This window comes from Leuciscus leuciscus (assembly GCF_965113295.1).
Source record: "Leuciscus leuciscus genome assembly, chromosome: 17".
NCBI classification, from domain to species: Eukaryota; Metazoa; Chordata; class Actinopteri; order Cypriniformes; family Leuciscidae; genus Leuciscus; species Leuciscus leuciscus.
Genome location: NC_138741.1, coordinates 3,743,397 through 3,768,405, shown reverse-complemented (window position 1 = coordinate 3,768,405; position 25,009 = coordinate 3,743,397). Strand labels below are relative to the sequence as shown.

Here is a 25,009-nt window from a genome sequence, read left to right as displayed (position 1 = left end):
CGTCCTGGCAAACACCCAGAACATCCTATAGCAAACCAATAGCAACGTCCTGGTGAACACCCTATAGCAACGCCCTGGCAAACACCCAGGAATTTCCATTGCAACCCCATAGCAACATCCTGGCAACCAGCCAGAACATCCCATTGCAACCCCATAGCAACGTCCTGGCAACCACCCAGAACATTCCACTGCAATCCCATAGCAACGTCCTGGCTACCACACAGAACATCCCATTGCAACCCCATAGCAACATCCTGGCAAACACCCAGAACATCCTATAGCAACATCCTGGCAACCACCCAGAACATCCTATAGCAACCCCATCGCAACGTCCTGGCAACCACCCAGAACATTCCACTGCAATCCCATAGCAACATCCTGGCAACCACCCAGAACATCCTATAGCAACCACATAGCAACATCCTGGCAACCACCCAGAACATCCTATAGCAACCCCATAGCAACATCCTGGCAACCACCCAGAACATCCTATAGCAACCCCATAGCAACATCCTGGCAACCACCCAGAACATCCTATAGCAACCCCATAGCAACATCCTGGCAAACACCCATCTCATTCTAGCAGGGGATCAGCTCCAGGGTTTAGCTCCAACCTTGATCAAACTCTCCTGCTGTAACTTTCTAGTTACCCTAAAGACTTTGATTATCTTGATTGATTAGGTTTGACCTCACAGGCCAGAATGGAGAACTCCTGCTCTACAGCTTCACGGTAGCAGCAAAAGTCTATTTAATGACTATAATCAGCAACATTTCTGAGCTCTGTTCTATTTATAGACTGCCTTTCGGTCGCATCCAACACCGAAATCTTGATTTGTCAGCACTCAGAGATTGAATTTCACATCTTCAGCCCTCGCTCACATTGCGCTGAGGCGTGAATGGATTTTCAGAGGCTGTATGCAGATCTCAGAGCTTCACTTGCAGAGGTCTGAAGCTTCACCTGCTGACATGAGTCTTACTGTCACATTAATGTGATGCATGTGAATCTCAGAGAGTTCCTGTAGTGTGTGAGCAGATCGAGTGAGACGTCTGCCTTACCTTTGCTCTCTGGTTTGAATAAGAAAGTGACCTGTGACTTAATGAGACGCAGCGTGTTCTTTCAGATATTCTCACTCCGACAGGTCCAGTGGCTGCCGCACTGTATTAGCTTTACTTGACAATGATCTTTGAAGGTCAGAAGGAGAAACATGACCTCTATATGCTGCTTGAATGGGCTGTCGGTGCACTTGAGGCTTCATTTTAGGACAATAGTGTTCTGGATGGGAACTAGCACTAGTAAAAGACTCCTAGTCTCCTACAAATGATATTTTAGGGCCTGATGCACTAGACTTGGTTTGGTTTAAAGGGGCAATAAGTTACAACTTACACACTAGTAAATACTGTATGTTTGTGTTGCACCATTAAACTTAGTTGAAACGTAACTATGTATAAACTAAAGAACAACAGAAGCCTCTGACCAGGAGTGACAGATGGAATAAAATAGCAGATTGATTGAATTGCATCAATAAGCTCATGTTTTACCTGATAGACTTCAAACATTCAGACATATGATTATGTTGATATTTACACTTGTTTGTATTTTAAAGGGGTCTTATGCTTTCACATGTTCCTCTTTCTTTAGTGTGTAATGTTGCTGTTTGATCATGAACAAGCTCCAGTTCTTCGCTATATCAGTGTCAGTGTTTCTGAACTCCTGAAACGCCTCCATTGTAGTCTTGAGTTTCTTCCGGGAACAAACACGTCACAATATTCCTCATTTAAATAATTCATACGCAGAATAAAGGGGCGGGGCCTGGTTGAGTTAGTTAGTAGTGTGTTAAACTGGTGGTTATGGTAAGGGGCGGGACATTTCCCAAACACACTCGAAGCGCTCGACCAATCACAACACACTGCTCCAGCCGACCAATCAGAGCGCAGTGTGCTTTTCAGAAGGAGGGGCTTCATAGAGACAGGAATTAAACAGAGCGTTACTGATAGACTGGGAAGAGAGGAGCTGCAACAATGGAGAATATCAGGAAAATAAGGTGTTTTTATACATAAAATATATCTAGAGGCCGGTTATTGAGCAATCCGTTATTGGTGCCGATTAATAGGAGAAACCGATCAATCAGTCGACCTCTAGTTCACTCTTCCGCCGGAACTAGACTTGCATACGGCCGTTACCGGAGACCAGTGATTATAGTTTATAAAGTTATAAATATGGATATTTTTCTTACACAAACGCATTGCTTCGCTTCAGAAGGCCTTTATTAACCCCTGGAGTCGTATGGATTACTTTTATGATGGATGGATGTGCTTTTTGGGGCTTCAAAATCTCAGGCTCCATTCATTCCCATTGTAAAGCTTGGAAGAGCCAGGATATTTTTTAACATAACTCCGATTGTGTTTGGCTGAAAAGAGAAAGTCATACACACATAAGATGGCTTGTGTGTGAGTAAATTATTGTAGGATTTTCATTTTTGGGTGAACTATCCCTCTAAGCTTGAAACAAGAACAAATTGCTGCCAATGGGGTCAGAAAAATAAACTTAATTCTAAAAGGAGAACAAGTAAAAGAAAAAATGTTTTACCCCACTGGCAGAATTTTCTCGTTTTAAGCATAAACTCATTTAATTTTGATATATTTTTCATAAAACAAAACTTAACATCTTATCATATTTCACTTCTCAAGTAAATGTATCATGTTTTAAAGGGTAACTCTCGCCAAAATGCAACCTAGTGTTTTTTTATGAATCTACCTGAGGCAAACTTTCGTTTAAAAGCATAATTAGGATGGAAACGCCACTTTTAAGTTTGACCGTATTTTAGTTTTCGGTCAAATTGCCTTGTGAATGGGAGTGCTTGGGGCACGACTATGATAGCATCAAAAAAGCGCTCTTTTTAAAACACTAAGAAGGCTCGACACAACATGAAACTTTGCTGGAAGTCTCACCAGGGGCTCTGCACATGAACTCCAGCATTGAGAACATTGTTTGTGGACACAGAGTTTACTAAAAAGAAAGACTTTGAACAACTCATTGTAGCTTTTTCTTCTTTTTCTAATAATTTTTTTCTTCTTTTTTTTTTTTTGTAGTGTACAGGGGTTTGTTCAAATCACTAAACCTAATTATGAGCAAAAATAATAGTGATGCTGGAGTGCATGGAGTCAGTTCCAGCTCTCTATCTAAGAAAGGCATTTCCAGCCTGATTCTGTCACCCGTCTCACTTTCGAGGATTATGAATAAGCTTCTTAACAGAAGTGATGCTCGCGATGATACAAAAGGTGACTTACCGTGTTGCTCGAGTTCCCATTTAAATGCAAACCACTGTCGAAAAGCGGCGAGGACGCTCTGCTACTCTGACCGCTGGACGGTCCGGGTGAACCTGAGGAAACAGGGCAGATTAGTATATATTCTATATAAAGCAGAGCTCATACTGTGTGCAAATCGACTCTGGTGGCGCTGCACTTCTAAATCCCAGAGATATGACGTGCATTAGCTTGGCAAGCCGCTTTCTAGGTTGTCACGATGCCATGGACACTAAAGTCACAGGAGATTATGGCTAAGGTGAGTGTGAAATGCACAAGACGCAGGAGTTCTGACACGGGCATCACTGGAAAATGCAGAGCGCAAAAAGTGCATTTCATGCAGAGACGCTTCTCTGAAAGCTCTTTCTGTTGAAGCACAGATACAGTATATCTTCAGTTCAGTCCCGAGAGATTCACCTGCCTTCACTTCTGACTCTCAAACTCCTACTCACTAGTTGCAATGTGATGTGCTTTAAAGCCATTTTAGTCTGCAATAATTGGATGTCTTGGACAAATTCATATTTTCTTTGTCACTTCACGACAAGCGAAGGATGCTTTCCAGAACTGGTATTGCCAAGAGCAATAGTGCAAAGGTTGTGCATCAAGTGTGTAACTGACAGTGTTGCTATTCTCAAATAAAACTAAAACCATTAAACATATATATTTTTTTTAAGTAAAAGTCTTTAAAAAATCTTTAACTATTACAATATTAAGAAAATGATAGTTGAAATAAAGCTGAAGGCTGATATGTATATTTAAAAATCCTAAAAAAAACTTTAAATAATAGTAATATATTTATTTTGACAATTAAAAGAAAAAAATATGATTTTTCTAAATTGTCAAAAAGATTGTTAAACATATTATATATATTGTTTAGATTTTTCTTACATGTATAGATGAACCCCCCCCCCCCCAAAAAAAAATCTTAAATCGTTTTAACACGAAAAAATCAATGATTTTAATAATTAAAAAAAAATCTTTAACGCTTAAAATCTTTAAAGAAATATTTGAAATAAAGCTGAAATAAAATTTTAAAAAACATGGAATTTAAAATCTTTTTAACATTAAGAAATAAAATCTTTTTTACAATAAAAAAAATTTTTATAACAATTTTTTTCTTGTTTTATTGATTGAAATAAAGCTGAACTGAAATAAAATGACATAGAAATATACAAATATTAGATGAATACTTAGTCAAAGTACTAAAATTACTAAAAACTGAAAGTGAAATTAAAAATAAATGAAAGCTATATAGAAATATTTTTAAAAAGGCCGAAAACGAATAATAATGACAAAAGCACAATATTATGAAAACGTTATAAAAAAAAATAATAATAAAAAAAATTACATTGAAAACTAAAATCTAATTCAAAATATTAATAAAAAGTATAATAGTATATAAATAATACTAAAATCACACTGGTAAGTGATGCTGTATTTGCCTATATTGTCATTCTCAGAGAATGATGGGAACAGTTGTTTGGTCACAGAAGCCTTTTACAAACCAGTTACATTAGCGGCATTTTCTGGCAAGATTCATGGCGATTCTTCATCAACAACACCCAAAATGCATAGAAACTAAATTGCATAAGCAACGTTAAAGGAGCTGTATGTAAGAAATGTATTTCAATTAATCATAAAATGGCCCTGATATGTCACTAGACATTAAGAAATCATGTTCATTTCAAATACTTCTATCACTGACAACAGTAGTCCGGCCAGGATATTGTCATTTAAAAGTGAAGTTGCAGCCCTCAACTGATGTTGATGTTGTCATGTTGTGTTTTGGCCTGATGCTCCGCCCTCTACCTATCTACCAATCACGAAGTCAGTAGTGTTTCGGCATCCGGGTTGCCAGCTCTGCTCTAGTTACCACAGCTGCAGCTACAAACGTGTCGGATAAAAAATGTCTGACGTTACGAAACCTAAAAGACCTCGTTATGAATCCGAAATACATCGTGACAAAGTCAGAAATAAAACAATGATTTGTATAGGAGACGCCTTTGAAAGATGGAGACGGCTGAAAACGGAGAAGAATTTGAAGTCAGACAGCCGACGTTCCTGCTGGATCCTGCAGCCTATCTGGCAACCTCGAGTCAGGGGGGGAGGGGGAGGGGATACACCGCTCTACAGTAATTTGAAAGTGATTGCAGTACCAGTTTTGGCCACAATCTTACATACTGTTCCTTTAACAATTAATCCTTAAGACAAATACAAAGGCAGAATCACATGTATTCTTTGCAGAGAAGACAATCCAAGAGTGCAATACAACAAGCTCAGTGAAAAAATGGAGGATGAAAGATACTTGTATTTAAATCATTATTGACAACATAACTATATAATAGGCTATCTGATTAAATAGACTATTTTTATGCATTATTTGTGTATTTTTATAGTTAGCTATCAGAATCAATTGTGAGTCTTGCATGCAAAATGCAGCATTTCCGATTATGTAGAGCATCAAAATCCCTCACTAATGAGGTTGCATTTCCGTTAGGATGCTTCCTAAGAAGGGCGCAGTACGGCAGCTCACTAGGTTTTAGATGTGAAGTGTTCTGGCCAAACCTACCTAATGGGAGTTTTAAGAAGGCCGGCGCTTCCCTGAGGTAACGTACAGTGATGGTGACTTCGTTCCCTGCTGTTCGCAAAAGATGAACCTGCAAGAGAGAAATTATCCTTCTGACGTCGTGATGAGAAGATGTGCTCGAGGAAAGACTTCTGAACTGCATTTCAATGACCGTTTCACACCTAATTGAGTTGAGGAGCCTCAACATTTGAATTAAATCAACTGTGTGCAATCAGCATGTAATCTCTTTTAGAGATTTCTCATGAGTTATTATTTCAGTGAGAGACTCTCGGCTGGAGCGGCAGACCATCAAGTGTTGGGTTCAGGTGGACTAACAGCTCCTGAGACAAACAGTTCACCGGCAGGGACTCGGATATCTTCAGGTTTCATCATACGAATCCCAAACTATTTTGGCATCAGAACCTCTTTGACCTAAAAATACACTGAAAATAAATTCTGTGCTAAATCTCACAATTGCAACGAAATACAGTGTATTTTTCATAGTCCCCCTGAGATTTTAAGTGTTATATATATAAATAACACATTTGCATGTTGTAACGATTGTCAGTTATAAATTACAAAGACATTTTGAAGTAGAAAGACTGAAAGAGTATGTTCTTGTAAAATATACTAATTTAATATTAAAAAATTGTTTGTGTATTTTCAGATTTTAAGTTAATATTTCAACAATTTAACAACACATTTGCGTTGAAATAATTTTAATTTCTAAATTGCTAGTAAATTTCTAAATTACAAAGACATTTTGAAGTAGAAAGACAGAAAGAGTTTTTTCTTGTAAAATGTACTCCCATAATCTTCAAACAAATCATTTTAACAGTATGTTCTTGAAGTTCCCTTGAAACTAAGTTAATAATTCAATAATTTAACAAAACATTTTAATTTACTGTATAAACTGCAAGTAAATTTCACATATAATTACAAAGAAATTTTGTAGTTGAAAAACTGAAATAGAATTTTCTTGTAAAGCGTACTCATTTAATCTTCAAAAATTTATATTTAGTGTATTTCTAAAAAGTCCTCCTCAAATTTGATTAAATTTCAATAATTTAACAAAATATTTGCATGTTCACACTTCTCTGATGTCGGGTAATGGTCACATGACATGCATGTGAACAAATAAAATAAAAAAATAAAAATAAAAATTGTTTTATTTGATTGTTTTTATTTTTAAATTATGTATGTTAATTTTACATTTGTATAATTTAATGAATTATTAGAATTGGGAAACCCTGCTCTAACACATTACAGGACTTAGTGTCTTCTAAATAACATCTTATCACTTTTATACAACACATTTTACATCCTGACGAGAAAAAAAAAGGGTGAAATTTATTTTCTCCATTAGAAATTGATGTGAAGCTGCAAAGCATGTTTCATAACAGAAGTCTGAATGCAAGGACTTTTGAAGGAATTCTGATTTCATGTCGACTTATAGACTTCATTTGATCATAACCACAGCAAGAAAAGTTACTTCATTTAACATATCTGAGTTTTCCTCTGATGAGAACATGACACACTTGTGCAACATTTCCACAGAGAGGAAACCAAGAACTCGCCAAGAAACCCTGTGTGTGTGTGTGTGTGTGTGTGTGTGTGTGTGTGTGTGTGTGTGTGTGTGTGTGTGTGTGTGTGTGTGTGTGTGTGTGTGTGTGTGTGTGTGTGTGTGTGTGTGTGTGTGTGTGTGTGTGTGTGTGTGTGTGTGTGTGTGTGTGTGCGATCCAAAAACTTAAGATGCCGCCTTCGGTCTAAAGCCCTGTTTACACACACAGACATGAATCGTTAGAGGTCGAAACCAGAACATTCATTTAAACAAGCAATTTTGTTTTAAAACTAGATTGTAAAATGTAGAATTACGAGTGTGTCGAATCCGTCAATGATAATTACCATGCACCAAAATAAATTTAGTTCAATGAAATAGTGTTAACAAATTAAATAAGAACTGAGTTGTAAATAAACATTCAAACTGCACATACAGTTTTTATATCAACCTTTACAATTATGTTTCAATTCGTTGTGGAAGACGAAATAACGAAGAACATGTGAAGTAAAAGTATAAAGTGCATATTTTTATGAAAATGCTCCTCTCTATTTTTTGTAAATCAATCGATTTTATGGACAATGAACGGCTTTCCTGAGGTAAATGTAACGTTAAGTTAAATATTGTTTACAAGCTGTTTTATCGACGTCTTTCCAGTTTTGAAACACTGCAACTAAACAATTACATGATACATTTCAGTAAGTTGTCCGGTTTCATACTTTTTCCACTGGTCCACAGATTATACAGTGGCCAGTTTCATAAACAGCAGCTAATCTCATCTCTGACGATCATCTCTTGAGATTGGTCTCGCATCTCAAACATGCTCTACCACCTCCAGTGTGTAAATGATACCCCAGAGGAAAACTCGTATTGTTCTTTCATTACTCAGGAGATTTGTAATTATTCTTCAATGAAGCATCAACTTTGTCTCAGGCGTTTCTCCTAAAATAACTCTGAAGGAAAAAAAGACAGAAATGAAAACAAGGCGGAACTGTACAAAAAGGTTTCATAAGTTAACTACATTAGTTAACATTGTATGTTTCGAATTACAAATACTTAACATTGTATATTATAAGCTAGGCATTGTATATTACAGATTGCTTTTGTTGCAGTGAAAACGTAAACATGAACTTCCAACGAACAACACTTCAGTATTTATTAATCTATAGTTAACACTTTACAAAAAGTTTTCATTAGTTAACTACATTAATCAACATTGTATATAAAAAAATAATGAATGTATTACAAAATATTACCAATAACATTGTATATTGCAAATATTGTTACCCTGGTAAAAATAAATAAAAATATGCTAAGTACTTGCAGCCACACTAATATCAGTAAACTTCAAGTGTGTTAATGATTAGTTAACGTGAAGTGTGCTATTTAGAAACAACTATTTTTGTACTAAGTATATTTTAGGTGTAATTAAATTGTAGTAAAGCATAACTTTAAGTGTATTTAGTGTACTTTTATGTACTAAATTGGACCAACTTCAAGTATACTTAATATATACTTGTGTAGGGACTAATTACATGCTTGAATAGTGATATTAAAGTGTACTTTATTTGTGTTACAAGTACATTACAGATTCATTACGAGTGTCTTCGAAACATACAAGCAATATACCATAAGTGTATTTATGTATTTAAAATATTTATTTTTGGCGTTTTATTAGGATAGGACAGTAAGTGAGGTGTGTGTGAGAGAGAGTCCACGAGCCGGGACTCGAACTCGGGTCTCCTGAAGCACAGCGGCGCTACATGTCAGAGGACTTGCCCACAAGGCCATCGGCGCAGAATATACGTGTCTATTACAAATTGCACACTTTGTCTTCAATTACAAATGTACATTAATAAACAAATAATACTTAGCTATACTTTGTACAAAATACTATTGTATACTACAATGTATTTTGAAGGTATACTTTCAATGCATTGTTACAATGATCATTTCCAGCACACAGTTAAAATATACCTCAAATATATTTGCAAAGTGAAAATAAATATACTTTTAAAAAATAAACTGAAATCTCACTTCAAATATATTTTTCTAAAATATATTTTTAGAAAATATACTAAAGTACAATTTAGTACAAGTATTTTAAAGTGTGTTAAAAGTTGTTTTGTGAAAATAGGTAAAAGCATGATGCTAATATAATTTTTATATATTTAAAGATGGTACAATTTTTGTTAGTATATTTGCAATGTACTACTGAAAAAAGGGAATATATTTCAAATACAATAAAGTATACTTTTTTTCACTAGGGTAGCTCTCTGACGGATTGCCTTTGTTCATCTTTTGAATAAAAGAGTTTTGCGAAATGCATAAATGTCATTGTGAATGTAAAGAACTGAACTAATACTTCCGCAGTTATTAAAATCTTAGTTAATTTCAACATGTACTAAGAAATTCATCAAATCAAATGTTCTGTTAACATTAGTTAATGAACTGTGAACTAACATAAACAAACAATGAACAGCTGTATTTTTATATATCAACATTAACAAAGATTAATAAATACCGTAAGAAAATATCGCTCATCGTTAGTTCATGTTAGCGAACGAGACCTTATTGTAAAAGGAGTATAGAGTGAAAATGAATGTGGATAGCAGGTTTAGATCATTTGATCTTGGAGGAATTTGATGAGAAACATTTGAGCTCATCTGGAGACGTTCTCAGGAGGAACATCTAAGCAAGAGCCTCCATTTGATCTCTAGGATAACTGAGACGATGATGAGCCTCATGTGTGATTTTTCTGTCCTACAGGATGATTTCTGTCAGCTTCTCTCGGACAGAAGCTCATCATGGCAGCTTAGTTAGTCTAATCTCATCCTTCAACTTCCGACTGTCAGAGCAAACCTGCCCATGTGAGTGAGTGTTTCTGCGTGTGATGAATCTACTCACTATCAATTAGTTATAGCTGAGACCTTACAGTCAGAATCCAAGCGTTCGCTATACTGATATAAACACTTTCAGCGGCATCTGATGCACTTTTCATTAATTCTGCATCAATGGCATTTCAAGAGCACGGATGAAAGAGCCAATCGAATACTCACGACTTCCTCGTGCGTACACTTCTCCACGTTAATGCCATTGACCTGCAGAGAAAAGAGCAGATTTCAGCACAAATCACATTTAGACATCATGTTAAAACATTTTTGCATTCTGACATTATTTGCATTAAAAATAACAACATTTAATCCCAAATTCACTTTAGTTTAATGCAACCTGATATTTTATTTTGCAAAATATTTTGTGTAATTTTTCATACAATACACTACTGTTCAAATGTTTGGAGTCTACATGCCTAAAATGCATTGTGATTGGCTGATTAGATATTTGCATTAAGAAGCAGTTGAACAGGTGTACCCAGGGCCTAAAATGAACACTTGCCAAGCGCCAAATGCAAGTTAAAATCGGCGTCGGTGAGTGTATGAAACGGTGTCACTCGCCAGTTGGCCGGTAACATTTTTATGAATTTTAACAATGCATGAACGTGAACAAACATGAGCGGATTGACGAGCTAGCGCTTCATCATCACGAACGTTTAAGCCTTGACAAGAAGTCGTGCGTGGTGTGGAAAGTTAAGTGTGTGCAAACATCCGAAGCGCATGCCCAGAGAGCCGCGTCTAAGACAGCGTGTGAATACTAAACTGAGCTCTCTTTCACGTCGTCTTGCCCTTGAGTGGAAAAATTCACACAGAATTACGTCAAAAATTGCGAGTATCCTAATAAACATAGTCGGTTATGTCTTAAGTGAACATAAACAGTTGAGAAAGTAAACGCATGTGTGTCAGTATCAGTATATTAGATCAGTGCATTCGCTCTTAAAGGGACAGCAGCCTAATATTCCTACAGCTGATAATAATCCAGTAATAATCCCTCACTGCTCTTGACTGAATAACTTTTGTAACTTTAATAAGGATTCATTAATAAGGATGTTTAATTTATACAGGGAAGGCTATCTAGTGTTATTTCACATTTGATTACTTTACTACATTTCTGTTCCTGAAAAACCTGAAAAGCATTTCATTTGTACCTTTGTTATCTGGTATTTATTTGTTGTTTAGCTTGTAATTTAAATATTTGTTCTTAATTTATTACTGTTTACTTGTCTAATGTTTTAAATTTATATTAGTTAGGCTAGTAGTTTTAGTTGTGGTATCGAAACTGGAAAAGATATTATATTATATCAAAAATGTTGGTGTCATTTGGTTTCATACCCGGTAAAAAATATATATATATTTATGGTCGGTACATTTTTTAAAGTCAGCGGATATTGGCAGGTGTGGCAAAAAGTTATTTTAGGCCTTGGGTGAGCCTAAAAAAGTGTCCGGTGAGTGTATGTAAAGAGCATCAGAGATTCTTGTAACATTCAAAATGAAATAAAACCATTTGTTATAGTTGCACCACAGGAACTAATATTCTATTTCTTGCTCTCTCTCTCTCTCTGTGTGTCTCTGTTGCTGTTCCTCTGATTCATACAGAGAGATAAAGGTTAAACCTCCAGTCAAGCTAGAGAAAATGAATCAGAGGGAAGCGTCATTAAAATGCAGAGAGAACGGCGCTCTAACACGCACCCTTGACCCCGAGAGCAGCGTAAAGAACGAGAGCGTGCAAAAGCCCAAAACACTAACCTGCAACACGGCGTCTCCGATAAACAGCATCCCAGTCTGATCGGCTGAAGCCCCGGGCCGTCCAGTCAGAGGTTAATGGAAAGATTGGGATATAATTACTCATTTAATAGTGCTTATGCGATGACATGGCAATCAGGATTTGAGTTTGATGAGCATTTCAAGCTAGCATTGGCATTAGCAAAGGCGTGAAACGCTTTCGGACGAATTTCACACAAATCTGGGTTTTAGTTCAATGCGTTCTAACAAATAAGATGAAACTGCATAAGCTTTCTGATATCGAGCAGCTCTAAGGGTGGATCTATTTCTACACTAAGCATCTCAGCGGGAAGCTAATAAAAACCAATAAAACTGCAAACGCACACGCATAAAGACTTGTACAGTAATTAGCCGTGATTAAAATTACATTTGAACTGTATGGCACGAAACAAAGCTATATTGTTCTCAAAAACCGTAGGATCAGATTCTAATCACACGTTAGCAGCTGCTGTCAGACACTAGCGATGAAGAAACTATGATGTGAGCAAGTGCTAATTATACGCATATCAAACGGACTACATTTAGGCTGTGCCGTGCATTTATTTTAAATGAAAAACAACAAGAGAAGAGAGTACACTACAAGATTTTACACACTGGGACTAATTTGGCGTACACTGCAAATAATGCAAAAATTAAAAAAATTATATCTTGTATGTTGGTCTTGTTTTCCAGTACATTCTTAAAGGAACCGTATGTAAGAAATGTATTTCAATTAATCATAAAATGGCCCTGATATGTCACTGGACATTAAGAAATCATGTTCATTTCAAATACTTATATCACTGACAACAGTAGTCCGGCCAGGATATTGTCATTTAAAAGTGAACTGATGTTGATGTTGTCATGTTGTGTTTTGGCCTGATGCTCCACCCTCCACCTATCTACCAATCACGAAGTCAGTAGTGTTTCGGCATCGGGGTTGCCAGCTCTGCTCTAGTTACCACAGCTGCAGATACAAACGTGTCGGATAAAACATGCCAGCCTATCTGGCAACCTCGAGTCAGGGGGGAGGGGGAGGGGATACACCGCTCTACAGTCATTTGAAAGTGATTGCAGTACCAGTTTTGGCCACAATCTTACATATGGTTCCTTTAAATCAAGATACATTTACTTGAGAAGCAAAATGAGCTAAAGATATTAAAGGGGTCATGACATGAGAAACCACTTTTGCCTTGATCTTTTGGTATATAAGAGGTCTTTGTACCATTAAAACTTCCTGCATGGTTCATAGCTTAAAGGACAAGTTCGGTATTTTACACTTAAAGCCCTTTTTACAGATCGTATCTGATGAAATAGAACGGTTAAGATTAAAATTTGGACACATGCTCCTGTCCCGAGAATTTTAGGTTTATTTCGCTTTTGTGGACCTATTTTGCCAAACGCGTCACACCCGTGATTCTTCCGTTGAGAGCTTGAATAATAGACACAAGCGAAATAAACCTAAAATTATCGGGACAGCAGCATGTGTCCAAATTTTTATCTTAACCGTTCTATTTCATCAGATACGATCTGTAAACAGGGCTTTAAGTGTAAAATACCGAACTTGTCCTTTAAGACGTCCTCCCCATTATAAACGAATCATTTATTTAATCAAGCTCTAATTACAGCTCGTTGGGTTTTTTACAGATGCAGTTTATTGTTTGCGGACGTCCCAGTCACAGCAGTGTTAATTTAAGTGTGTGTTCTCTACATTTCAAGGATGACTTGGATTTCTGGCTTTGCCAGAAAACTTTTGCTTAAAGATCAGGCCTTGCCGACTATTCTGGGTCCCAACGACGCCGCAAACTGTAAGTAATGTATTTCATCTAAAAAAAACTTTTAGCCAATGATAACAGTGGGCGTTAACACTGAACTCTTAAAGGGGAAACACCCCCAACACAGACTAGCCCCTTTCACACAGAGATTCCGGAAAATACACGGATAAAGTGACCCGGGATTTGACCCGGGTTCGTTTGATTTTGGTTCATTCACACTGCCAGTGATTTCCCGGAATCAGAGAGTGCGTTCACACACAACCCGTAAAAATGCCGTAAAGACACGTGACATCGATGTGACTTGTAATCTCAGCAGCGTCTTAAGTTTGCTTATGAGCTGCGATCTCTCTCTCGAGAAACCACGCCTGTGCATTTGTTTCTCTGATTCGATCATAAACTTGCGCATTACGTACCGTTTCACAGCTGGAGAACGATCGCGGCTTCAGCGTCATCACTACGACACGGCATTTTTACGGCTTTTGTTCACACAGCGCGCGTTCCGGGACTGAACACGGCAATGTTACTAGGTCCCCAACACGGCATCAGTACCGGCATCAATCCCGGGTCGTGTTTGCGTTCACACAGAAGGCGTTCTGGCAATTTGCCGGCAATTTGCCGGGTTCAAAGTGCTGTGTGAAAGGGGCTACTGTTTGAATCAGAGGATGAGAAACAGGGTGGGAAAAGGTCATAAATCACTAAAATTTTAAGTTTTTTTGTCCAAAAAACTATAGTAATACTATAATTGCACCTAAGGGAACATAATAAAACAAAAACAAAAACCATGTCATGACCCCTTTAAGTCTTGTGTTTTGAAAAATGTATCAAAATTAAGCTTGAGTCTGTCGACAACAGGACAAATGGAAGAGTTTGCTGTGATCGTCCAGTTTAAACAGCTGGTTTGTGTCTCTCTACAGACTTCAGGAGCATCCCAGTGTCGGAAACAAGTGGATGGTTTATTTTAATGGAGGATTATATGTTTGTTCAGAGCATTTGACTGAGGCACAGTGAGTGCAAAAGAAACTTTTGTTGAAAGATGAAGCAGCAAACTGCATTGGATCTGCAGCACAAACTATAAGTTTGAGTGTGCGTTGATTCTGTTTCCTATAAAATAACGATAGCCAATCATAACAGTGGCCGTTTACTGACAAGCCTTAAAGGAGCCTTACTGACAAGTTCCTTAAAAACTGATCATTTTAGACAGAGGCTGAAAATAATAACATTTCTGTCCCTATTGGCAGATATTTGTTCTTGTTTTACGCTTAAACTCAGATACATTTTTATAAGAAAACAAGATTTAATATCTTTGCAAATTGCTTTTTAAGTAAATGTATCTTGATTTAAGGATGCATATTTCTATTGGAAGCCAAGACAAAAATATTTTTATATTTAAATATTTAGAAACAATTACAAAGAAATGACAAGTAACACATTGAATTAAACATGAAATTTTGATGTAGAAAAACTGAAATAGTCCCCCCCTCTAACTGTCATTTTTACAGAGAACAAATATTGCGAGTTATTGCTAGCACTCCGACTACAGATGCCTTACAGCGGATGGGAGGAACTCTTGTCATCTTACCTACTTGATCTTTGAAAATCTTCGAGATGACCACAGGCACTTTATGTTCTGCTCCCCCCTGAAATGCATGAAGGGCCATCAAGGTAATTCACCTCTGCATCTCACATCAGTCTATTACCAACACTGTTCAAAAATACAAATCTATTGCCTCATTAAAGATTACTGTGAGTAAATCTAATGAGAGCTGAGCTCAGGTTCCTCTTTGATCTCTAAGACTAATATTGTGCCATGATTATCTGGCCTGTGGAGATATGAGTGCACCACCTGAGCATGTTTAGTTAAGCTCTTTAAAGTCAATGAACAATATTAAAGAAGCAAAAGACCTACTTTGATACTCAGACCGAGACCTCCAGTCACCTGTCTTCGAAGTACAACAGTTCTGTGCTTTAAAAAAGGGGAATTTAGTTGGTAAAATATTCATGGCATCAACTAGATAACAAATAATTAAAGAAGTGGTCATACGGCAACACTTGACTTGAAGCCTGAAGTTTATACAGGTTAAATAAATAAGATTGTTGATGAGTTTAATGTTTCAATTGCATTAAGATTTTAAGATTTCAAAAACCACAACTTTCAAATACAGGTTATATCAGGAAATAAATAATTAAATCTTACTATTGGTGTGTTTAATGTTTTGTTTAGGTTTTTTTTTTATTACATTGAAAAAGACAAAAAGTCTCAAATTTCATAAATAGATAAAATCTCAACTTTCAAATACAGGTAATAAATCAGGCAATAAATATAAATGTTACTGTTGATTTTTTTTTTTACTGTTTTTTTCTTATCAAAAAGTCTCAACTTTCATAAATAAAAAAAAATAAAAAAATAAATTTACTGTTGATGTGTTTTATTGCCTGACATTAAAAACAAAATCTCAACTTTTAAATACAGGTAATATCAGGCAATAGATAAATACATTTTACTATTGTTGTTTAATGTTTGACTATTGATGTTTTCATTTTTTCAAATGTTTTCAAATGTCAAACTTTTACCGAGACATTCAATCAATGACTGCTTATCTTTACTGTAATGATCTTCACTAGTCTCTGTGGGGATAGGACAGTCAATTCAGACGGAAACCACTTCATAACACTCATCGAATTCTAATAACATGCAAAGGATTGCAAACAATTTCTCAATAACGAAGATTTATGATGGCCAAAACTTAAAACAACCTCAGAAAGATCATTATTTATTCCATTAGAAAGCTGAGACTTTCCTTTTTACTTTAGTAGTGCCTAAAACTCAAAATGTGTTTCTGGGTCAAAGTGACTCCAAATGACGAAGCAGGTTAGTTATAAATCCAAATATATAACTAGGATTATAAATATGCTCTAAAACTCTCTTGATTATGACTATATTGGATTCTCCAGCATGCATTGTGCACATTTAATGACTTCCATTGTGTATTGACAGCATCATTTCTGAAATAGCGGCCGTAGCCTTATGCCACTGATGACATTTATGAAGGATGATGATGCATCTCATGCTTGCAAAGCAAACAAAGAAGTGGCGTGTGCTTCTTGACAGCGATGTCAAATGTAATGAAAACTTGTCTAATGCAACAGAACACTCTTCAGCTGCTGACTGTGACGCCCAATGAAGAGAAACGTGCCACTTTAAACAATGATGAAATGACCCGAGTGTGTGTGAATCAGGATCGAGTCGAAGGCAAAGACTCAGTACTTACATTTAAGTGCGAGTCGCCGCCGTGTACACACACCACATCCTGCTTCTGTACGATTAACAGCTCTTTCGTTAACTTTAAGCGAACGTCGTAGGTGTTACTTGTGTGTCTGTCGTACAAAAGGGCAAGTCCGGTTTTTGTCTGTTGAAAAAATAAGCACAAAAAAAAAAAATGCACGTTAGTCACTCCCATCATTTAAGTGCATAATTTATGGGATTCAGCACTAAAATTGACAACTGGATTTAGCTGTCGTGTCTATGGCAAGCTGTTTTAACTTTTATTAATTTCCAGGATATTAATTCTTGATATCAACAATTCAATGTTCACTAGTTCAAATTATAGTTATTGATATCAGGAATTAGATTTATACTAGTAACAATGCTCATTCTAGATATCAACAATTACATTTACTAATTAAAATGCTCATTCTAGATATCAAGAACTGAACTTCAACTAGTAAAAACTATAATTCTTGATATCTAATAGTGAAATGGTACCATAGGCTGCCATTCAAATTCAATTGTTGATATCAAGAATTTCTTACTATTTCTTACTAGTAGAAATATAATTTTTGATATCAATAATTACATTGTTACTAATAAAAATGTGAATTCCTGATATCAAGAATTATGTGGTTACTAGTAAAAATGTCTATTCTAGATATCAACAATTGAATTGCTACTAGTAAAAATGTAATTTTTTGATATCTGAAAATGTATTTCTGATATCAATATAATTTCAGATGTCTAAAATGGCTTTCTTACTAGTAACAATCACATTCATGATGTCAGAAATGAACATTGTCACTAGTGAAAATGTAATTGTTGATATCAAAAATGAACATTGTTAGTAGCAATTCAATTGCTGATATCAAGAATAGACATTTCAACTATAGTAACAATGTAATTATTGATACCAAAAATAAAGGTTTTTACTAGTAAGAATTGTATTTCTGATATGTGAAACTGGAATTTCAATTGGTAAGAAATCAATTCTTGATATCAACAATTGAATTTGAATGGCAACCTATGGTGACATTTCACTAGTGAAAATACAATTACAGATATCAAGAATGATAGTTTTTACTAGTTGAAATTCAGTTCTTGATATATAGCATTTTAATTAGTAAAATTTTTATTTCTGATATCAAAAATTGCCATTGTTACTAGTATAAATCTAATTCCTGATATCAATAACTATAATTTGAACTAGTGAACACTGAATTGTTGATATCAAGAATTCATATCCTGGAAATAAATAAAAGTTTAAACGGCTTGCCATAGTACGTCGCCATTAAGAAACATTAAAAATACTGTATTTGAATTATGCTCAATGATCCAAGTCCAAGTGTGTGCAAGAAACTCACTGAAACTCGTCCCCTTTCCAGGTGAACTGTTTCCGTACAGCACTGAGACTGAGATTAATGTAGAAACAAAAAATGTTGGGCTTTTATTTTTCTCGCAGTATTTGATTCCACTTTGAGAAGTTGGCACTATCTTCCACTGAAAGATAATGCAACAGAAAAGTCGCCTGTGGATCTTTCAATTACTTTTGAGTTTTCTCTCAGAGAACCGGCACAGGGACTAAATGAGTGTAGAGAGCAGCGTTAATTCACTTAACCCACAAAACAGTCCCTGGAGGAGCTTCCTGTGGCGGAAAAATACTGTTCGCAATGGAATCAATTACAATCTTTATTCATCACGGTTTCTGTGACTTTCACATCGCCAGAGAAATCTGCCATGAGGATCACTTTCTTCCTCAAGGCCACAATAGTGGTAGTTACTGAATCGCCTCCTGATGCTTTCTGGGAAAAACCGAAGTGGGGTGCTTGAGAAATCACTGAGATGAAGGTACATGTCTTCACTCGTTCTGACACCAGTTTGTCTCTCTCTCTCACCAGTTTTTCTCCCATCAGCCCTGAAGTCAAACACATACATTACAGAGCAGAAAACAGCAGATTCATGAGAGTAAAAGAAAACGTGTTGCTCCCTGTAAAAATTTGTATAAAGTCATATGTTTTGCCATTACTTAAGGTCATCAAAATAAATTAACCAATTTTTCAAAACTTCATTTTATCTCGCAATAACTATAACGATAAAGATATAGTTCTAGAAATCGTTCTAAATATTAAAGAATATTCTAGCAGAGTTCACACCACAACTGTAAAGACAACAGCCCAGAGAAACAATATTGTTAGAATCCATTTCAGAATTTTTTTTAATTTTTTTTTTAGCTGTTAAACAATAAAAACATTGACAGCCAATCAGAATCCACCCTGCTTTGGGTGTTTGATTATGATTTGACTTTTCTAACTTTAGTTAGTGTGTAATGTTGCTGTTTGAGCAGAAACAACATCTGCAAAGTTACAACGCTCAAAGTTCAAAGCAAAGGGAGATATTTGCTTTTTAAAAAATGGCTTTTTAAGGACTAAAACAAACGGCTGGTAGAGACTACACCACATTCCTCCCGGGTTAGTGACATCACCAACCCTAGAATTTGCATAAACCCCGCCCCCTGAACACGATTTATAGATTATCAAGACAGAATATGCTAATCAATGACTAGAAGATCACTACACATAACTTAAGCGACATAAATTCATCAACTAACCATTCAGAAATGTCCTGTTGCTTCTACATGTTGTCACTTCTTCTTGAGTCTCTCCATCATTGTCTGACTCCGGTTTGAACATTAAAGGCTAAACGTTTTTTAAATTTTCAGTGCATATGTGTGTGAGGTAATCGAAGATGCTAACACACACATGAGCTCTTCAAGCGTGTGCTAAGAATTTGAATTGTGATTTGAGTATTTGAAGGTTGAGCAGCGAGCTCATTGGCTACTGATACTGCAGGAACCAATCACTATAGAGAATGATGTGATTGCAAGCAGATTGAGTTAAAGCGTTAGTTCACCCAAAAAGACTTTCGTTCATCTTCGGAACACAAATTAAGATATTTTTGATGAAATCTGAGTGCTGTCTCACTCCTCCATAGGCTTCTATGTAATCGATATCTGCCATCCCGTAAATGTTAGTAAAGACATCCTTAAAATAGTCCAAAATAGTGACAGCGCAGCGCTTCTGGGTTGTACGTCAGAATGTACAGTAGGCTGACTATTGGCCGACGCTGGTCATGTGTGTCGTGTGTTACACTACGTGATCTCACTCAGAGGAACACAGAAGAAAATGAAGAGTTGAATAAAGTCGTAATTTCTTTTTTTCTTTTTTTTTTTTGCGCACAAAAAGTATTCTCGTCGCTTGATAAACTTAAGGTTGAGCCAGTCACTGGGACTATTTTAACGATGTCTTTACTAACTTTTCAGAGATGACAGATATCGATTACATAGAAGCTTATGGAGGAGTGAGACAGCTCTCAGATTTCATCAAAAATATCTTAATTTGTGTTGAAGATGAACGAAAGTCTGACGGGGTTGAACAATATGAGGACGAGTAATTACTGACAGGGTGAACTAACCCTTTAAGGATCCATCAACCTGCGCCATCTAGAGTTTCATGACAGAACATCATAGTTATCGTTATTGGTGTGAATAGGCCTTATCAACAGCAGTTTTGCAAAAATTGCAGGATTATAATACATTGTCTCCACTTTGGTAAAAATACAGAACATTATTCTTGCTTATAGCAAAAAGAAGTTAAAACATTACTGATGTTTTCAGTATGTGAACCATCACAGGCTTGGGAGTGACTTGTATTTCGTACACTCAAAATACACAAAAAATGACAAAATATGTGTGATATTTCAGATGTTAGAGAAAATGAAGCACATTGAAATCCTCTATACTCTGCATGTGTGACGACGACTCTGGTTCTGACAGACCCACCGACCGTCTCTCTGTACTGGCCTAGTTCTCTCTCTGGCACCTACACCGATTCTCCCTTCCCTGGAGACACCGGGATGTAGGTCAAGTGAGTCTCCCGTTAGCTCTACAGGGAGAGGATAATTAATCAAAGTTTGGAGTAAGAGACTGAGTCCTCCCTGCCACTGCACGCGCTCAAGCTTCAGGAAAGGTGAGTTCTTTGCTATTAATACACAGGTACATGGGATTGGGAATGCCTTAATGTCTCTGGAGAAATCAAGGCCACAACTGTGGTAGTCACGGCTTGATGGTTTGGTAGGAGACTGAAATCCAGATTTGGCCGAAGGATCTGGCTGAGAGTCACCTCTGCATGATGGCCCTCGAGGGGTACTGGGAAAAATACAGTTTCTCAAACCAAAATTCATCAAAAAATCCCCAACAGTAACACCTTACACGGGTAAACAGCACTCACACTTCCCTCAGCAAATGCAAACATGACCAATATAGATTTTTTTTTTTTTTTTGCTGATGGTCGATGCCGATATCACTGTCAAAAGCAGAGTGGCTGATGGCCAATTTATATATAAAGCTGATGTATATACACTATTTAATTTAAAGATAGTAAAAAGACATGCAAAACAACAGCTGAAATGAAATTAATATTGATTGGACATAATTTGTACTAAATTACATGAAAAAAATCTTTATAAAAGATAATGTAAAATAAACATTGGCATTGGAAGATGGCAGCTTCTTGATTATGTAAAGAAATTGTTAAAAATACATACAGAGTCCGTTTTTATGCAGACTAGTCAAAGGATCTCACAGCTGGATTCGCCAAAGTTTGCAAGGTTTATGAAATTACACACACACACACACACACACACACACACACACACACACACACACACACACACACACACACACACACACACACACACACACACACACACACACACACACACACACACACACACACACACACACTTAGGCGCTGTCGTTCGCATCACTGTCAAAATAAAAGTCCTATGCGCCGTTAGAATAAAAGTCAGATTTTCGACATATGTTGGCCGAAGAGAAAAACTTAAAGTGCCGATGCGATAATTAAAACATGCCGAATATCGGCCGTGGCGATGTATCAGTCAACCACTACTTTTCACAATTCATTTTGTTTCAAGAAAAAGTGCCAAAACAAATGAGACTATGGCAGTGAAATACTCCCTAGCACGATATAATATGAATAAATTTGACATCAATATGAAGACTGAAGACTGAAGATGCATTTTAATATTTTGCCTGTGTTGTTGGTTTTCATGTTTTCTACACCGAAGGCCATCTGGAATCAGGAATAACCCAGGAGAAATGCACAGTTGTTTGAAATCAGTGATCAAGTACAGACTTGCTTTTGTAACTTCTAGAATAATTCCCACAGAAAGCTACTGGGACTGGCTGTATAACAGTATAGCATGCAGTGGTATTAATGAGATTCTGTGGTACAGTATGCTGTGTGTGTGTGTGTGTGTGTGTGTGTGTGTGTGTGTGTGTGTGTGTGTGTGTGTGTGTGTGTGTGTGTGTGCATATATATATATATAATATATAAGTGGCGTGTGTGAGCGACAAAGAAACATAGAGAAAATATAGAGTTGGACGCTTCCCAAACAAGACAAGGAGGAACTTTAAAGGGTGTGATTTCTGTCAAACTTTTAAAAGTAGAGTTTTCAAAACTCAGAAAAACTCAAACTGTGTCCAACCGTCTGAAGATCCAGTGAGTGCACCATTTAAGAAGAAAGCAATAAGCCATAAAAAAGATACCATGTGTTGCTGTGATAAAAAGCTTTTATAAAATTGCATAAAAACTTCATAAAAGAGACATAATCACACATTATAGCAACACAATTTTGAATGTATCTCTACAAATCAGTTTTACAAAACTTTAATGTCAGATGTGTTATTGGCAGGGTGTGAATTACGGAGGCGTTTAAAACCACACAAATTAAGTCAAAAGGTTGGGGGTCTCAAGAAAGTTATTCTTTGTTTTATATTATTGTTTCACTGGGTTTCAAAAGTTTTGGTAATGATAAATGTTCACCAGTTACGGCATGATTTTTGACTCCAAAAAGATGCTAAAACCAGGCTTACCTTCAGTCTTAAGGATGCATTAAATTGATCAAAAGTGACTAAAGACTTTGACACTGTTACAAACAATTTCAATTTTAACCTTCAGTTCATTGAAGAAATCTAAAAGCAAACAATTTTCAATCGGTAAATATATATATATATTTTTTTTTTTTGGTAATAATATTTCCAATTTTTACTGTATTTTTGATCAAATAAATGCAGCATTGGTGAGCAGAAGAGACTTCTTTAAAAAACATTAATAAATCTTACAAACCCTATATTTTTGAATGTAGGTTTTAGTGTACAGGACAAATCATGAAAATAGCACCCCAAAAAAAACTAGCTAAGTGGTACCAAAATACAATTAATATTATCTTTACATTTAGCAGACATTTGAACTTTTTTTAATTACTTTGCTTTATTTTTATTTTTATGAACTTGTTGGATGCAAAACAAAAGACAAAATTATCAAAAGAACAATTTCCACATGGTTACTTAACATAAAAACATTTTCATAGAATTTCAAACAAGAATAACTCTTGTATTGTGATGCATACCATCAGCACAGTCCAGAATTACTCATAGCATGATATAAGATTTTAGTCATGCCGCCCACCCCATCTACTCCTGTCTGAAAATGACCTTATCAAGTGACAAAACTACATTTGTTGGATCTGTGATTTTGAATGCCTTTAAGGTCAATTATCTGCTTCAAACGATGATTACTTTTAAGTGTTTGCCGTTGTAATTGTGAAATATTGCCTCTAATATGAATTCACTACAAAGGCGGACGAGAGCGCCACTGGACAGCTTCAATCAAGATAATAATTAGAAGAAGAATGAAGGTCAACTGCTGTCTGGAGATCAGATCACAGCCGATGTTACACCGCTCCAGGGCTGGAACGCAGACACACGGATATTGTCTTTTCCCCAGACAACAGGACAGGTGTAGAAGTCGGGCAGATGATTTCAAGCCTGTACCTCTTGCAATCGTAAAAGCATTTAAAAGGGAAATATCTGAGTTGAATGAGCCGCACAACCATTACAGTACATGCACTGCAAAAAAATATTTTCTTTACTCATTATTTATTTTTGAGAAGCAAAATTACTTAAGAAAAAAAAATATTACCTCTTAACCATTTTTTAAGCATAAACCTGAAAATGAAATTTCCAACTTAAACTGTCATAATTCTTGATCGCTTTGGAGCACAGACTTGAGTTTAGTCTCTTTTTAAAGACGACACTTGGCAGATTATTGCTGAGGTAAAAAAAAAAAAGTGAAACTAAAAAAAGTTATAGAAGTTTATATTAATCATAATGAAAAATGCACAAAACTACTCTTTATAATTTCTTTATATGATATATATATTTTCCGAAACATGTTCAACTCTAAAATTGTGGGGGGGATATCCAATTTTGAGGTTGATATCTCCAAAAATTTGCTTTTAATAATTCATTACATTTATATAGCGCTTTTCTCAGCATTCAAAGTGCTGTGGAAATTAACACTTGAACTCTCTTGCTATATTTTACCATCCCCATTCGAGACACAATCACTCTTGAGTTGATCACCTCCCAATTTACACATCATTCCCTTCACCCACCCCTACCTGAATTCACCCAAACATCTATATGGTTTAATGTGAACAATTATCATACAGTATACATGTTTGGTATCATTTGAAATGTCTCAGTGCGACTGGTACAAAGGTCTCATTCCCACAGAAGTAAACCAAAAAGGTAATAAGGTGTGGAGAGTTTAGAGATATCTTGTTAACAGCTGTGGGTGTGCCCGCATGTAAATCAACCTCTGTCCCCAGTAAGTCTTGGACGGTGATTAATGAACTTTAATGATTAATTTACATTTGAAAAGAGGTTTCTGCCTTGGTCTGAGTATTTAGGGGGATTTGTAGCTCAGATTAGCCTGTGATGTTGAGAGTGGCCGAGACTCT

At 36.2% G+C, this 25,009-nt stretch overlaps 1 protein-coding gene across 2 annotated transcripts in view; it reads right to left on the bottom strand.

The window, feature by feature from the left end:
- The window catches only part of sntg2 (syntrophin, gamma 2), an 83,293-nt gene that overhangs the window by 41,814 nt on the left and 16,470 nt on the right, over positions 1 to 25,009 (bottom strand). The window contains exons 2-8 of one of the 2 annotated variants that reach the window (XM_082143791.1): positions 17,127 to 17,264; positions 15,764 to 15,820; positions 15,437 to 15,494; positions 12,068 to 12,111; positions 10,487 to 10,528; positions 5,873 to 5,960; positions 3,289 to 3,380 (exon numbers count right to left, since the gene is read on the bottom strand). In XM_082143791.1, the coding sequence (XP_081999917.1) occupies positions 3,289 to 3,380; positions 5,873 to 5,960; positions 10,487 to 10,528; positions 12,068 to 12,111; positions 15,437 to 15,494; positions 15,764 to 15,820; positions 17,127 to 17,264 (519 nt within the window). The remainder of the gene's footprint in view (positions 1 to 3,288; positions 3,381 to 5,872; positions 5,961 to 10,486; positions 10,529 to 12,067; positions 12,112 to 15,436; positions 15,495 to 15,763; positions 15,821 to 17,126; positions 17,265 to 25,009) is intronic. The other variant, XM_082143792.1, reaches the window with a different exon arrangement.